Genomic DNA, 17955 nt, shown 5'->3' on the forward strand with positions numbered 1-17955 from the left:
AAAATTTTCCTCCGCTATATTAGCATGACCCAAAAAAACTCACGTCAATCATTGCTTTTTTCTTCTGCTAGCGCTAACGTCATTAAACAAGATCATATATTTTTGCGGTCACCATTTGTTTCATTTTTTTTTTGCGATTCACCTTCGCATTTTGACACGTGCGAACACAACATCAAATTGCCACCACGGTATCGGAAAATTTGTAACTATGCGTCAATGGACGGGTAATGATTTTCCCTTCGTGCCAAAGCCGCGAAATATTTTCTTCCTATTCGATATATGTTTTATTTTGTGAACGGATGGATGATGCGCATCTTCATTATGGACCGGTAGGCGGTGCGGAAAAAAACATCCTCGTAACTACTTTCTTTCTCTCGGCTCGTAAAAATAGCCAAGCACTTCGCGTTTTGGTTCGTTGCCGAGCTATAGCACACATTTTCCCTATTGGTACCGCAGTCATTAGATTTCCCGTGCGAACAGATTAATCAGACCCGATCGGTTAAGGTGTCATGTGGTCATTTCATTGCGCTATCTATCGGACAATGTGAGTACTCATGTTGGGTTTGTTTGACACGTGGCGGGTTTGGATTATTAGCAAACAACAGCATCGCGTGTTGCATCTCGTTTGGTCTGTGAAAAATCCACTCTACACCGGATTGGCACTGGCAGTTGCACTCGCTACGAATGGATGCCAAAAATTACTGTTCACATTATTAAAATTGATAGGAAGTCGGTTGAAAGCATTCCAGACAGTCGATTCGTATTAATTGGCACTTGAGTGAAGTTTTTCGTTCATTTGCACGAGCATTCAACGTCAAAACAATTTCACGAGGACTTTTTTCTTTGTCTGGTTTTAGCCAAAAATGTTACACTGGTGAGGCAGTTCACGATGAGAATCTTGAAACTTGACCCTTAAATACAATTTCGCAATAAATGGAAAAAATCTTATAACTGATTTGATTACAGTTCTTCGACATTGAAACAATAATAAACGTCAAGTATATATTTTTACAGTTTTAACGTTTTTACAAAAGATGGCGCCAGCAGCAGATTCCAAGCAGAAATGTCAGATTACGTGCCTCAGACAGCATTAGAGCAGCTGTCACTACATTGCGTTTGGGCATTTCAGACGAAACCATGGCAATAAATTGTTTCTAATATGTAGATTATTCGTACAAGGTCAATCATCTACTCCTTGCAATAAGCGCTTAGACAGGTCAAGATTTCGTGAAGACGAGGTATAGGGGATTCCGGGGTAAACGCGTTTTGATGCGATAGATAGGCGTCGGTTAGCTGGATAACGCTAAGCCAATTCCATTGGCGTAAATCGTGTTGCTAGTGATTTCAAATGCTCATTTCATGCTGAAGTATTTATTGCATCTCGAAAATGAATTGTCTGTGCGGGGCTAAATAGAACAAAAAAAAAACGTGGAGCTCAACCGGACACATTATCGACTTGGAATTCCTTACGAATTCCTGAAGCATACCTAATTTTTGAAATCTGTATTTCCATTCTACTTCTTATCACTTATTAAAACTATATTCATTATAAATTTAAGCAAAACAAATAGTTTTCAATTATTTGACACTGCAGGGCGTAAAGAGTCGAGACTATACCTAGATTCCTAGCGAGCAGGATTATATCTCACGCAAGGTTGAAACCAGCGGACAATCCATTTGAATACGGTTTCATTTTCTGCGCTCTTTAAGCTATCCTAAGATTTGGCGCCCTACTGTATTCGTTCTTCATTTTTGTGTGAAACTTCATAGTCCGGTTTAGCTCCGCGGTTCCAAAATATTGGATATTGGACCCCGTTCTCCCCTATTCTCCAGAGGTTCACTCGAAAGGTTGGAAATTAGGTGCTAACGAACGATTTTTAACGAATAACGAAGACTCAAGAATTTGTGATATATTCCTATGGTTTAGAATCCAATTTTTCATCAAGAGGGAATGCTCGGCAACATTTCGGACTCTGCAACTTATTCTGAAAAACAGCCAGGTAAATTTTGGCTCTCGTTATCTCCGCCTCATCGACTGGAAATGTTTAATGGCGCAAATGTTTAAAGAAAGCATTTTCATTCAGCTAGCGTCAATATTGATTAAATTCGCACACTATTTTCCAAAAGTGTTAAAAATCGGTATTTGGTACAATCAGAACACGTCCCTAATATTTAAATTAATACAAGGCTACCTACATCGAGCATTATATCAAAATGATAAATAATCAAATATTAAAATAAAACAAAATTAAACAAAACATAGGATGAGATCCAAGAATTTGTCACGAGAATGTGTTTCTTAGACCGCGCTCTTTGAAGCGTGGTGAACGGGTAATTTGGCAACCATCATCATATCATCTTTGGCAAATCAATCGTTTCTATTTTGAAGAAAAAACTTGAGCCCATGCGAGTCCATGTTTTACTCAAGCATCTCGAAGTAGGTCAACGTGAATCAACCTTAACTTTTACTATGCATTAGCAAACGTTAGTTTCTGTTTCAACAGGTTTCACCGCCGATTCGTAGCGTACAGAATCATTGCATGGTTATTACAACGACTCTATTGACATTAAGAAACCGCCAACCCAGGTCTACATACATGAAATACTACACGGAAGCGGAAAACAACCTAATTTTGAGTATTTTCCACCTAACTACGGGGCTTCGATCAGTAATCTTGTTTTACTCAAAGTGGCTCTAAGTAGTTGCCGCAAGGTAAACAGACAAATATATACTGAAAGGTGAGTTATAGCAGACCCTGTCAGCTTGGAGCGATCTCAATCTTCAGTTCAGCAACGCCATCGCACGGCGTCTCATTCAACATGTCATGTCAATTGTATGGGTGCACAGCAGGGATGCCAGGTTCACAGATTAATCTGTGTTTCACAGATTTTCAATTTTCTGCACAGATTTTAAAATGACACATATTTTCACAGATTTTTGAAAATGATCACAGATTTTCACAGATTCTGGAATAAATCACCGATTTTTGAAATCGAGCACAGTTTAACACCAATAAGTACAGAGCGGTTGAGGAAAAAGGTACAGAGCGTGTTGGTAGTGAGTCTTTTTTTTGCTCACCAAACTGATTTCGATCTGCTGTTATGGTACGGGGACACTTGCACAGATTCTCACAGACAGATTTTTGGCTTGATCACAGATTTTTGAAAAAATGACCTGGCATCCCTGGTGCACAGCCCTGCTATTTTGGCGCGCATGAATTTGACATTTCTCTCCTCTACTTCTATGTATGAGGTTCGATGCGGGCTCACCTGAGGGCGACATGCTCGCAAAAAAGGATGTTGCCAATGATTTGTTCGGGAAATGTGAGAGCTGGATATCTTGTTAATATGATGTCTTTGGTTATAGGTACCTACTCAATAGTAAGTTTTATGTACTCAACTGATGAGTTGAGATTGACTCAACCCAGAACCTGTCAGCTTGGAACGAAATCAATCTTCAGTGCGCATCCTTAAGCAGTACTGCTTTTTTGCGCGTGCACGAATTTGACATTTCTTTCACCTACTTGTATGCCATGTACTAGATTCGAAGCGGGCTCGCCTGAGACCATGAAAAGTGACAGCTGGATATCGAACATTAGGAAAGGTCCCAAGTGCAAATGACAGTTTCTCTTTACATAGGATAAGACCAAAAACTATCAACTTTCGATATGCACTGTAGAATTTAGTGGAAATTACTGAAATTTACTGACATAATTGATAGAGAATGTAAACGAAGAGAAACTGCCATTTGTACTTGGGACTTTTTCTAAAAGTTCATTGGACTATAAACGAAAATTAACTGACAATATAGCCTTAGTTGCTGTGTCATCAAATCGGCGTCATCTCAAGTGAAGTAACGCCAACCAGAAGAAAGAAGATTGAGAAATGAGAAATATGTCCAATGTGCAATGGCGTTGCTGAATTGAAGACTGATTACGCACTGAGCTGAAGTCAAATAAAAAGCAATTTCTGTATATCAGTTCAGGCTTCGGGTGCTATAATAAACAGTTCACATGAGCCCTGCAGAAGACTTCCCACTTAGAAAAAACGTTCAAAGGTGGTTCTTTCTTTGGTCCAATAGGTTGGATCATTGGTCCAATGAAAGTCCAATCAATCGTTCAACGGGAGGCTAACACGGGACCTTCGTTTGCCGATTTTGAAACAGACCGTTGAACCGAATGCCATTTTTTCGTTCAACAAACCCGGCAGACAGAGGTCCATTGTTGAGCCATTTTTAACATGAGGAGTTGGAGCCCCGTTGGACTAGTTTTACTACTGAATTTCTGAAGTTTTTTCCACTTATTTGTTTAAACTAGCAATACATACCTGCACGTAGAACAACAACACTGTACTTTACGTACAACAACAACAAATTTTCTTTCTATGTAAAGGTAACACTTAATTTTTACACTATTTTTGCAAGAAAAAAAAACAACAACAAACCGTTCCAACAAATTGAACGAATATTTCGTGCAATTGAACGGCCTGCTGAGAGGGTTATGTAGCTAAACCGTGCTGTCGTCCAATTTTTTCTCGGAAAAAGTGTACGTTTTATTCTGACAGTAAAGCTGCCCTTACACGAGACAATATTATTGTCAATACAAGGAGTATTGACAATACTTTTGATCGTGTAGTGGAAACTTCATTGGATTGACGAAAATATTTTCAAGAAATCAAAACTGCTCATCAATCCGACAATACTTTCTCTACAGAGAGGAAACTGCCAAATATGTGCAATGAACTCATCTCTCAATATTTCAATGTTCATTTGCAATATTTGAAGCTCCAAACGCTTGATTTTCTCGAAAAATGCGGACTCAGTTACCAAGTCAATTGGATTGACGGTATTGACAATACTTTGGATTGACAATAACATTGTCACGTGTAAGGGCTGCTTAAAATGAACGAATCGCAGTAGGCGTGTACTTCGTAGTCTTTAGCAGCCCTTACACGAGACAATATTATTGTCAATACAAGGAGTATTGACAATACTTTTGATCGTGTAATGGAAACTTCATTGGATTGACGAAAATATTGTCAAAAAAATCAAAACTGCTCATCAATCCAACAATACTTTCTCTCCAGAGAAGAAACTATCAAATATGTGCAATGAACTCTCCTCTCAATGTTTCAATGTTCAGTTGCAATATTTGAAGCTTCAAACGCTTGATTTGTTCGAAAAATGCGGACTCAAGTTACCAAGTCAATTGGATTGACGGTATTGACAATACTTTGGATTGACAATAATATTGTCACGTGTAAGGGCCGCTTTTGGACGCAAAATTTATTCGCTTTTTTCAACATCGTAGAAATGTTTGAAATTTTCGCATATTTTCTGGTAAATTAGAGTGAATTTTTAACACTTGAAAGTTTACATTTGAGCTAACAGTTTTCTTAGTTATTTCATACAGAATAGAAGTTTCGTATTCAGTTGAGATTCAGCATGAGACGGACGGATGAACTAAAATTGCATTACTTTCAAATGGACGTAATTTTTTACCCATTTTTACCTCAAACAGAATTTTGTGTGCAAACTATTGTGTACGTGACAGTAGTAGTTTTGTAATTGTTGCGAAGATGGATTCGGAAGTGGCGTAAAATAATTTCTCTCTTCGGCAAGAAGTCTCGAATTCAGCAAGGATTCGATGGTACAAGAAACGTTCAACTGTAGACCGAAAGTAAAATAGTGACCGAAATGGATTTCCGTATAGTGAAAAGGATCACAAGCGGGTAGATCAAGCTTTCAAGAGGAATTCAAACAGTTCTGTAAGAGATGCTTACTAACTGCATTTTAGTAAAACTTTCGCACAGGACGCAAAAAAACGTGAGGGGCTACACACGTACAAAGTTTAAAAGGTACCTAATCACAAACAAACAAACTGCAAAATACGATGGAAAATGTACACAGAAGCTCTACACTCTGAAGTTTCCTTATTGATAACGGAACGTATTGTTTTTCATTGCAGATGTTCGTAAAGCAGATGCTAAAGTTTCCCAAAAAATGCATGATTTGGAAATCAATTTGCTCATGTGGATGCTTTCAAAAGCATCTTCTTTCACTTTTAAGGGCTCAAAACGGTTCTACGCTTTTCTGGTTGAAAAATCATGCAGTGAAAGTTCCATTCAAAAAAAGTAATTATTTCGCGAGGTCAACCTGGATTTGATTTTCAAACCTACTGAAACATTTCGAAATCGGTGCCATTTGCACTTTGCGAACAATTCTTTCATTGTTCGACATTCAGTCCATTCCGAAAATCGTCCTGCAGCTTGTACCTTGTGTACCGATGAGATCGCAGTAAACGGGAGAGGTTGCGGTCATTTTTTTAAATAAAAATTACTGAACAGTCGGAAACAAATTCTTTACGGTGAGCCAAGAACAAATATTCACATCAGCAATGAAAAAAGAAACAGCGAAAGATGTGCGACCTGCCGTTTTTCCTCATTCGCCTGTCGGAGCTCGGGACGCCCGTCGGTAACGTCCAAGCGGGCGAAAAATTATGATGAAAATATGCATTTCCCGGTCGCTGTATTCTCACGTAAAATATTTCACAAACAACCGACTTGTGTTCAAGTGCAAGTGCATCATCATCAGCATCATCATCGTCATCATAACCGGTCACGTCTTTCCCATCAAGTGGGCCACGACGGATGTGCATGGATCTCCTCCCCTCTGCCTAGCAGACCCTTACCGAAACCGCATCATTCTAGCAAACCGATCACTGAGCGGTCGTTGAAATCCGGCCGCCCTATAATGTGGGTTGGGAAAATAACACATCTCACATCGTTCCTCCGCCTTCACCATCAACCGTGACTTGAGTCGGTGACGATCGCCAATTTTCGCTTCGCATACTTCACCATTCATGCCTCTGACAGGTAGAAGGTACGTTCGAAGGTTTCTCTCTAGTTCAGGTTATGCACCTTACGGATGATCGTGACCACGGGTCCTTCGGAGGAAAAAAAAAATGAACGACTGGTACTTCACGGGAGGGTGTTGGTTTTCCCGCACCCCAACGAACCTGGTAATGACTAAATAAACGAGCATCACTTGAAAATTGTCGATCGGATATCGGATGGGTTCTTCCAGGCAGTTGTACCATGCGTATCCTTCATATGTTGTCGTTGGTGTTTTGTGAAATAAATCAAATGATTGCATTGCAATGATATTTTTAAACACCTTTTTAAATGATTTATTTTTAAAGTTGTTATGAAAACGGTGCATCAAATAGAATATTTTTGTTTTGAGCTTTTTTCACCAGACCAGGTCATTTTCCTTAAGTCTAGCACATCATAGCGGAGAGAATGTTCGTTAAAGTATCACGTGTAGGAAATATGATTCTCATTTTGCGCTGCATTTCTTTATGACGATTGTCTTGGCGAATTACATACTGATTTTAGTTTATTTACTGCTGATTGACTAATAAGAGTTGCTCTTGAATGTTGACATTGATAACTTTCTTACTTATATTACAGTAGCAGTTGATGGAAGGACGATTGTTCATCAAACAATTGAAAACAGTTAAATTTGAAAATCAGATTCAACGTTGTTATTTAATCCGGCACCATATATGTATCCTGTTTCAACTACTCGCTAGCGCTTTTTGCAGTGTTTTTTCCACTTCAAAATTTAAAATTTCAATCTTTATTTTTCTCCTATTTTCATTATGTTGTCTTCAGGCTTGAATCTTCAATTATGAGGTTTCTATCGTGACAATTAAACATTTCACATTTTTGACACGACATCTGAATTCAGCTTGGTTAGTTCACACAGGAAAAATTTTCTACTTTCAACTAAGCGACGCCTACTCTGTTGTTTTGCATCTAGGAAATATCAGTCTCATTCCACATTTTATTGATGCTTCTTGATCTTCTTGAAATTCTAATTATCAATTTTAATCTTCAAGGTTTGTTTTTCTGTATCCTTCGACATTATTTATCCAAAAACTTAAAAAAAAACAAAAAGTAAAATTCTATGACTAATTCAAAATTATAGCTTCGTCAAATCAAAGGTACTAAAAACCGTATTGCGAACATTTGTCACTTTGTTATGGAAACAGTGGCGTTTTCATTTCACACTGATGGACTAAAAAGAAAATATAAATGATTTCTGAAACCCAACAGAATATTTAGTTCACAGTTTTAAAATTTCGCCAACTCATGAGTACATGAAAAATGAACAATAGTATTAAAAAAAAATTTGGCTGACTGTACAAATCTGCACCACTGTGGGTTAAAATAGAATAATTACAAGACAAGCATAAACGAAGGAATTTTCTTATCAAAAAGTGATTCAAAATTACCTTATATTAGTGTCAGTAGGATCCATAGTACTAGCCATGCAATGATTCTGTACACTAAAAATCGGCGGCGAAGTCTGTTGAAATAGAAAGGCAAAATTCCACAACAGGAATGTAATGCCAAGACTTTGCTTTTTTATATTATTCGAAAAATTTTTTAAAATATTTTAAAATCGACAAATCGCAACACGTTCAAACTTGTGCATATCTTTGAATGTACATTACTCATGCAGCTACTTCCGGTGTTGTTTTGATTCAGTAGTTTATTTGCCTGTCTGTGCGTACAGTATGCAGTATTCACGAAAATTGTAGGAACAAAATTCTGCTAATCAAATCTGTTTTATATAAATTTCAAAATTTCCTGCCGGAACGCGCACGTTCACATATGTCTCAACCGATTTTTACCATCTCAAATTCAAGAATATCCCGATTTTTATTCAGATTCAACTTTCGGTTCGATCCGGAAGTTTAGGGTGCTTAGAGCAGGGCTTGTTTTATGAATCTTCAAACGAGCGAAGCAACAAAAAAACAACCGCTGTGAAAACTTTGCTTGACATAACTGAATGAGAGACCTATATTAGAGATAAACTGGATGCGTAAGAGTATATGCTACTGAGCAGACCAATTCCCTTGTTTGGTAAATTGCCTGTGCTGCCAGTCTCAGTTACACATGAACTAAGCAATCCATGGCAATGCAATGAAATGAAGGGTTCAATCTCGTTAGTACTGTACGAGAATGAAGATGCGAAGAAAGGTCATACAGGCAATATTTACGGTGTTTTTTAGTGTAGGTTTACAGAAACCATTTTTGAACATAACGCTTGTACTCCAAGACCCAATTTGATCACATTTCAAAAATATTTCAAACTTTGTATAGCATAAATTTTGCATTTGAGCCCGTTTTCAAAACGATCAATTTATTTCTTGTAAGTTTATACTGTGTATATATCCTAGAAACACAACAAAGCAATTCTATTAATATTCATCGGAACTAAAAAATATGAATCTAGTTTTCTATCTTCAATATGAGAACCGTTCGTCAAATTCTAACCTCATGAAACATACTCATCAGCTGGCGCACATCTTCATGAACTAATGAACGAACGAAGCAGCTCTCCTTGCTTGGGTTGCGCTGTGAATTCTACCTGACGTACCAACGTGTGTAAATAGAACAGAGGGTGAAACTCTTTTGTTAATATTCGTTACTTCAATTTGCAAGCCCTGGCTTAGAGTAAGAATGTCAATTTCTAGAGTATTGTTTCATAAGCAACCATGTGATGAGTAGCGAGTTCTTTAAATTGGTTAATAAAATTCTAATTTGCAGATCAAGATAGTCTATGGCGCTAAATAAGCTCATATCAGAATTTCATAAAATCAAACTCAAATCAACAGGTCGGAGTCCCAGGGGAAAAAATGTCCAGTCCTACTTACGGTTCTAGATCAGCAAGGTGATAAGTTTTCAAGAATTCAAACCGTCATAGAAAATCGTAAAATATCTTCCAATTTGTAGGTCATGTGTTAGTTTATGACCATGCGAACAGTTTTTAGTTATACTGAACCAGTAATTTATTTTTAAGCGCCATTTAAATCGAAGATACAGAATATTATTTGAAATTGAGCTCAAAATTGTTTCAGGTTGTAGTTATCTGATGGTTTACTGCTCCGAATTTCACTATACTGGTATCTATATACAGTTTCCGGTGCCGAAAATGGTGGTCAAAATATTTAAAAAGGAGCTTCATTAACTTGAATTGGAATGCCTTCAAAACTGGTCTCTAATCTTTTTAATTTGTAGTATTATTTTGCAGTAATGTATAGGAAATAATGCAAAATATGAGGAAGGAGTCATTACACCACCAGGTGGATTCAAACAGGTTTTTTTTACAGATTCGATGAAATTTCACATTTTTGACAACGAAATATTCGAAAGTCAAAAATGGCTCATTTTCGCAGTTGATTTTACACATATTCAATGCATCCTGACATATATGTTATATGTATATATGAAAATTCCATCATTTTTTGCTGTGTCCTACAATGAAATAAGTTTGCCATTGAACTGTGATGAACTTTGGATCCTTTTCTTTCCGTAGTCAAACAAAAATTTTTACACAAATACCAGAGAACAATGATAAGAAATACTAGTAGATATTCCGGATTTAAAAAACGTTCACTTAACGTGCAAATCAGACAGCAAACTGTCATCTGTAACAGTTCAGGACATGGAGCACTTGACCTTCTGAAAACGAGTAGCGAATGTAAAAAAAGTATCAACTCAATTCGACGGACTACAGTAGAAGACAAAGCCTACTACTCCGGCCTATTCTTGAACAGAATGGATGATGATGAAAACGCACAGCTTTTTATCACTAGAAACTATCTTTATTTAAACTAACAAAGATTTACATTATTAGCAAATATAAATACTTGTACGAAATACATTACGTTTAATTTTTAATTGCTTTCATATTGTGTAGAAAAAGGCTGCAAGAATCACTGTTGTTTGAAAAATGATCATCAGTAGAAAATACGATTCTTTTTTTTCACGGTTGAAGGTCTTTTGCCTGGATGTTGTTTGTATCTAACTGTTTCGGTTTTTTTTTGTCCGTTGTGATAGATTTTATGTTGTGATCTTTCCGCTATTTTTCCGCCGCTTTGGGTATGTTCTGAGCATCTTCCTGCATGCGTGGATCAATGTTTTCAAATGGAGAAAGAGAAAACAATTCTCATTCAAATACCTCCAGTGCACGTTAATTTTTTTTCACTGTGATCAATGACGGACTCTAATTATAGAGTATCTTGACCGTCTGGAAAATGGGGAAAAATGAAAACTGAATGAAACTCCGATTTTAGTCAAAGTTTAGGGTATTACTGTTTTTTTTTTCTGAATCTGTTTTTTAGTTTACAAAGATTCCCAACCAAAACATGGTTTATACTGGAAAAAAAATTATATTTATCTCATCTCTTATTAGGGGTACTTCCTTCCACGTCTATAAAAATGGGAAGTAGCAAACAGATCACATAACTTAAACCTATAAGCAACGAAGCAACACTTGTTTTTTTCCTTCATCTTCTGTTGTTGAGAATCAGTAGCAGAGTGCCAGATCATGGCAAAATGGTCAGATCCCACTGTGAGTAAGCAATAACCATATTCGAAAATCAGTTCACTCTCTTTCTTCTATCGTAGTATGTCGGGAGTACCAGTTCCAGAACATCGCTGGAATTTGTTATTGACCGTCCGGGGTCGAGACTCTGACTCACAGTTTTTGTTTTTTTTTTCGAACTCTTCAACCTCTTGTCACTTGTGGTACAATCTGGGTAAGATTACTGTTTATGATTCAAATGTACAACATTTCTATCTATAAAAAAAGTCACACTGCTAACTAACTACAATTAAAATAGGTCTCCGTTTCTTTGTGGTCACTGACTGATTCGGCAGCAATTCTCTGGAATTGTTCGCGAGGTTCGCTCTCATTACTTCTCCGTTTTGGTCGTTTTCAGGTCCTTGCGTGTTTTGAACCCACGAAAGCTAGCCTGAATCTTGGTGGCAGCTTCGGTGGCCACTTTCTGTCGCTTACGCACCAGAAAGCCCCGTACTCCGGCCTGTATCTTCACCGCCGAATTGTCCTCTAGGCTTGCACCGATTTTCTTGCCGACCTTCGGTGATCGCTGCTGACCGTTGGATCCGCTGGCAGTCGACGATCCATTTCCGCCCTTGTTCTGACGGATTTGCTTTCGCACCCGGTAGCCACGGAATCCGGCTTGGATTTTCGTGGCGGCGTCATCCTCCGACTGGGACGAATTCGGCGAGCTCGGATGAATATGCATCTCGTTCACCAGCGGCTTCAAACTGTCTACTAACGTGTCCAACGCGTTGAGCCGCTGTTCGTCTTTCAACGTGATGATGCTGGCTTTTGGGGGTTGTTTAGCTCACAATAAATCTCGGCCGAAGTGTGCGCGATCGTCCGTAACGCGGTCTGAATGAAGCACTTGTAAGTAGGAACGTTTCTGACTTTTTTTGCGTGTTCGTACGCTTCGAGCGTTCAGTGTAAACTAAGATCACTAGACCTGGCAGCGGCAGAAATGCGATTCCCATGCCCAACCAGAAAAACCGCGAGCGATGATGGAGAATCTCGCGTGAGCCGGGAGAGCTCGCGCGATGCCACAGATGGGAACAGACCGAATTGTTTCCAAAATACCGAAAAAAGTAATATCAAATATTCTAATTCTTTTTCCAGAAATTCTTTCTTTTATTTTTCATTTGTGACGAATAGAATCGCTTTTTATTGACTTCTAACTAAACTAACTGTTCTGTAAAACTTTATTTATTTATCGTTTATTCATACCCGTCTTTAACCTTTTGGTCGTTCGCCAGGTCAAAAAACTTCGTCCCTCTCCAGGCGCGTACACAGGGGGGGGGGGTTTTAGGAGTTCAAACCCCCCCCCCCCCCCGAAACAAAAAATTATAACCCATGGGAAACATTGTGATATAAATTGTACATGTGTTGATTTATCACCATGTTCTAAAACCCCCCCCCCCCCCGAAAATTTTCTCTGGCTACGCGCCTGTCCCTCTCAATATTCATGTGTGGAATAATCAAAGAGCCCCAGTGATTCACATTTCATTTCAAATTTAACACATTTTTCAATTGAATCCAGTACTTTGTTTGTGTTAATCTAATAAATCTCAAGCGCTATCCCATTTCAACATATAGCCAGGAAAATTGTTGGAATAATTGATGGATTCGCAGCAAATGACTGATGTTCAAATCATCAAACGGGATGCAGAAAAGTTCAGTGAAATGTTATTTTTGTTGTCGGATTTATTCTACGCTTTTCTAAAATATCTATATTGATTTCATTATTTTAAAGTCAACATTTTACGTAACCAAATTTAGTTCAATGGTGAGAATTTGACATCTTTGTGGCCCCAAACGACATTTTAGCGTAAGGAGTGTATCCAAAATAAGCTATCCAAGATACATTTGTGTTGTACGCATGAATTTGTGATGGTTTTTAATGCTCAGATCACAGCATGCTGTGCGTTTGGCTGTCAGCTTTCATTTGTTAACTTGTTTGTGCGGTTGAGAATCTGTGTTTTTTTTTCAAAATGTCGCGTATTGAAAAGGAAGTGAAAATTATGGTTCTGGACATATGGCTAAGTGAGAAGGGTATTACTATGCGAAAATTAGCGAAGCGGTTTGGAATTCATCATACCAGTGTTAAAAATCATCATTAATAAGTTTGGGGAACACTATTCTTTGGATGAGCTACCAGGAAGACGCAGAAAACCCGGTTCTTTCAACCCGAATCTGGACCAGAAAGTGTTATCTCTAATCATGAAGAACAAATCAATACGTGATTTGGCCAAAAAAGCAGGAACGAGTGTCGGAATGATCCAGCGTATCAAGAGGCGAAATCGCCTGAAGACCTACAAGAAGCAGAAAATCTCGAAACAAAGTGTAGAACAGAAGAAACGAGCAGCAACAAGAGCCCGGAAATTGTATTCGCGTCTTTTGCAGTGTCCGGATGCATGCGTTTTGATGGACGATGAGACTTATATAAAGGAGGACTCAAAAACCCGTCCAGGTCAACAATACTTTACGATCGTCGTTGGGGAGGGTGTGAGCGATGTGGACAGGTCGATTCCAGTGGAGAAATTCGGTCGAAAGGTACTGGTATGGCAAGTAATATGTTCCTGTGGTTTGAAGTCAACCATTTTTTACACTACCGGAACTATAAATGCAGAAATTTATCGATCTGAGTGTCTCCAGAAGAGATTGCTGCTTTTATATAAGAAGCATAGTACACCTCCACTGTTTTGGCCGGATTTAGCGTCGGCTCACTATGCCAAAACCACTTTCAATTGGCTTGCGGAAAAAGGGTAATTGCCCTCAGCTTCGACCCATCGAACGTTACTGGGCAATCGTGAAGAGGGTCTTCAAGAAGATTGGTAAGGCAGCTGGGAACATGCAGGAGTTCAAAAAATTTGGGCTCAAGCGTCCAAAAAATGCGGTGCAACACTGGTCCGGAACTTGATGAAGAGCGTTCGATCAAAAGTTCGAAAATTCGTGAAGGAATAGCATAAATTTCATCCGGTTTTCATTATGTTTACCTTCGTACAATAAAGGATCAATTTTACCTTAGCTCTTGATATTTGATGTTCTGTTGATAAGTGGATAATATAATCAATAGTGGTGATGCATTCGAAATTTATTCAATAAAACCGTGGTGGTGGAGTGATATCATCAATAGAAGCAGCAAGTGCTGTGATTAATAATAGTTATAATGATAATACAAACATTTTTAAAAAACTATCACAAAGCATGTTATGCAGCTGATTGAAAGATATTACCCAGTTTAGCTTGAATATCATGCGCAGAAGTAACAGGAGCGTAGGTTATCGCTACGTCATTCAAACGCTGCGCCTGTTGTGTGCTCGAGACATGTAAAATGCTGCGCTCCTGTCAAATTCATGCTAAATAGCGTTTTATTAGGTTTAATCTAAATTGTGCAGTGTAATAAATACAGCCTTTCGTCGCTATAATCTCTACTATAATAGCCGGCGTCGGTATTGATCAGCATGCAAGGATCAGTGCAGTTTACACAATGTGGAACTACGTGCTATTCCCAAACAAGTTGTTTCTGAAAAACTATTTGGCTAATGCTAATGCTAAACTCTTCTGAACAGATTTTTTCACGAGTGATAATGAAATGAACTTTTTCTGATCATGATTTTCCCGAAACTGTGAGCAAGATCGGAAAATGTTAATCAGTTATACAAAATTGAAGAACATAAACTAAATACGCGATGATTGCTTATCATTTGCGAGTGATCGAAAATCTTTCTGTAATGTTTGAATCTATTTGATGCAAACATTGCATTCAGGCGGGGCTGATCGATGGAACGGTGATTTCGAAACACGATTTGCTCTGTATACGAAATGGATCATCGGAATACAGTTGAGTCACTGAGTTCTGGACTAAAGTTATTTGTTTGTATAAAAAACACACGGAAATATATTTTTCTCCGTAAACTGCTGCCAGCCAGTGGGACTTGAGATAGGTCAAGAGTTACAAAGTCTTCGTCTATCTATCCGAGAAAAAATAATTGATTGTCATACTGAAGACGTGTACAAAGTTTTATCCAAATTAAAGAAATTCGACCTTTCACACTTAAAACCGTTTCTCGAGCTCAGCATAATGAGATATCAAAGAATATCGGCGAAGTGAAATTTTACTGATTGTTCAGAGATCCAAACGCGATTTTCCGAAATTCATTAAAATTATATTCTTGCCGCAGTTTGTCATTTTAATTTCCCGAACTAGTCATCAAATAACAAATATACTGAAATCAGAAGAACAAAACGTCCGCTGAGATATCGCTTTTACTGAAATTCGACGAAACATAGTAACATGAGGATTTTAAAAACAATTTCTTACCAAAACCCTAGCATTTGCGTTCATTTTTTCACACAATAATTCAAGCAAAATCTTTTCTACACTCAATCACTGATGACTTGGTAACTCATGATTAGTTTTCTGGGTGCGTTTTGTCGAGCCAACAGTTTTTACTGACAATTTTAGCAATAAATGACAATTACCATACATTTAGGATTGCTGAGATTGCCAGTAGTTATACATTTTGCCGAGGTGATTTCCGAGCAGTCGGCGGTGCAAATCTCGGAACATTCAGCAAATTTAAGGAAATTGTTTTGCCACCTTTTCTGCTGTTTAATTTTGAAATTACTCAGTCTGAAACGCCTATTCTAATATAAAACTGCGGCGGTCGTGCAAATTCTAGTCTGATGTTTTTTCCGGTCATTTTAGGACACTTTAGATAAATCCGATCATTCTGGTACCTGCAGCTAACTAGTTCAAACCTGTTTTTTACCACGCGTAATTTTTTTTTAAATCGTCGGTTGTCGTCATCATCGTAGAAATAAAAGCGATAAATCTGTTTTTATCTGTGATCAAACGTTTTATTCTCTTCACCGCTCATTCATATTCGCCTTCCAACCAACATTCATTTTTGTTTTGCATCATTCATATTTCCCCCTCGTGAGAACTGAGCGGCGACTGATGGCGTTTTCGTTTTTAATTTGCACTACACCGGTGCAGTGCTACACTGAGGTATGAATAAACGAACAAAAATGACGAAAACATAAACAGTAACCATTGGCTACAATAGACGATTCCATTGCACAGAGCTACACCAAACTTTTGATGAGTGCTACACCAGTGGCATCGGTGCAGAAAAAGTGTAGCACTGGTGTAGTGCAATTGGTAAAAACGAACGGTTTCAGTGCAGCTTTCGCTACACCAGTGTAGTGCAATTTAAAAACGAAAACGACATGAGAGATACAAACCAGATGACCAGCAACCCACAAAACGATGCTAGAAATCAGTTCAAAATACGACCAATTGTTCCAATACTTGGTCTGCTAATCTAATTACTGAATTCACTGAGGATAAAGAATTAGAAACCATTTCTTTGGGAACGGTCACTTTAAATCACCAAAACGTTTTAAATTGACTGAACCGCGTGTCTAAAATGACTAAGCTGTCAGTGAAAATTCGCTCGGGCAGATGAAGAACAAGTAAATAAAACACCTTTTTTTTGTTCGCCAGATCGTAGTAAACCGGTCCAGTCGGACCAAGTTTTATTGTGAATGGCGCTACCCGCATATGCATGGCTGTCAGACGGCTGACTAAAGGCTGCCAGCTGGTAAAATATAGCTGGCAGACATTCTGGTGACCGACTGCCTCACCGCTGGTAGTTATACAACTCAAACGATACAACCGTATCCACCAGGATTTTTCCACATTGAAATCTTTGACATTTTCAGCGAAGGTGAGAAGATGAAAACGCTCGGCTAACTTAGATACAGGCGACATTGTTTTGTCAAATAGGATTTGACAACCGTCACTGAATCAATTTTGGTAGCCGTCTGGTGGCCATGGCTGCCCAGGTAGCCAAAACGCTATGCGGGTAATGATGTCGACCTACTGCGTTTTGCGTTGTGCGATGAACCAACGCTAGGCGGAGGCGTTTTATGGGCTTATGCGCATTGCAGTAATAGAAAATTAGATGCAAAAAAAACACGTATTCAAGCAATGTTTTGTCTTTCGTCATTGTTTTGTTTCATTGATGTAAAGTATGGAATGTTTATGAAATCGTTGAAGTAAAACGGAATTTTTGTTTATGTGGGATCTATCCGAATTGTGCATTCGAATGAAAAAAAAAATGAAATGTATTAAGCCTATTATAGAAAAACAATCGTAATCTAAATTTCTGGAAATATATACAATTTTTAAACACATAATTCACCATGAAAAGTCAGCAGGTAGAAAACTTAAGAAATGGGTGTTTTATAGTGTTGCGTGGCAAATAAAAACCAAATGTTACGTTAGAATAACTGATGAATAAAATACACTGAGGTCTTTTTTTATGCGGCCTTTTTTTATGCGGTTTTTTTACGCGACTTTTTTTATGCGAATTTTCAGAGTTATGCGGTTTTTTTTATGCGAAGTTTCAGAGTTATGCGGTTTTTTTTATGCGAATTTTCAGAGTTATGCGGTTTGCCCTTCTGCGGTCTTTTTTTATGCGAAGTTTCAGAGTTATGCGGTTTTTTTTATGCGAATTTTCAGAGTTATGCGG

General features: G+C 38.1%; 1 protein-coding gene across 1 annotated transcript; it reads right to left on the reverse strand.

Annotated features, from left to right (window-relative positions):
- Positions 1-11223: 11223 nt before the first annotated feature.
- Positions 11224-12368, reverse strand: LOC131434547 (IQ domain-containing protein N-like). Its single transcript, XM_058601368.1, has one exon. It carries the CDS (start codon positions 12120-12122, stop codon positions 11769-11771), a length of 354 nt encoding a protein of 117 aa, XP_058457351.1. The 5' UTR covers positions 12123-12368; the 3' UTR covers positions 11224-11768.
- Positions 12369-17955: the final 5587 nt, after the last annotated feature.

Source organism: Malaya genurostris, chromosome 1 (genome assembly GCF_030247185.1).
Source record: "Malaya genurostris strain Urasoe2022 chromosome 1, Malgen_1.1, whole genome shotgun sequence".
Classification (NCBI taxonomy): Eukaryota; Metazoa; Arthropoda; class Insecta; order Diptera; family Culicidae; genus Malaya; species Malaya genurostris.

Coding starts and splice junctions, on each gene's coding strand:
- LOC131434547 (XM_058601368.1), bottom strand. CDS start 12,122: ATGCATATTCATCCGAGCTCGCCGAATTCGTCCCAGTCGGAGGATGAC.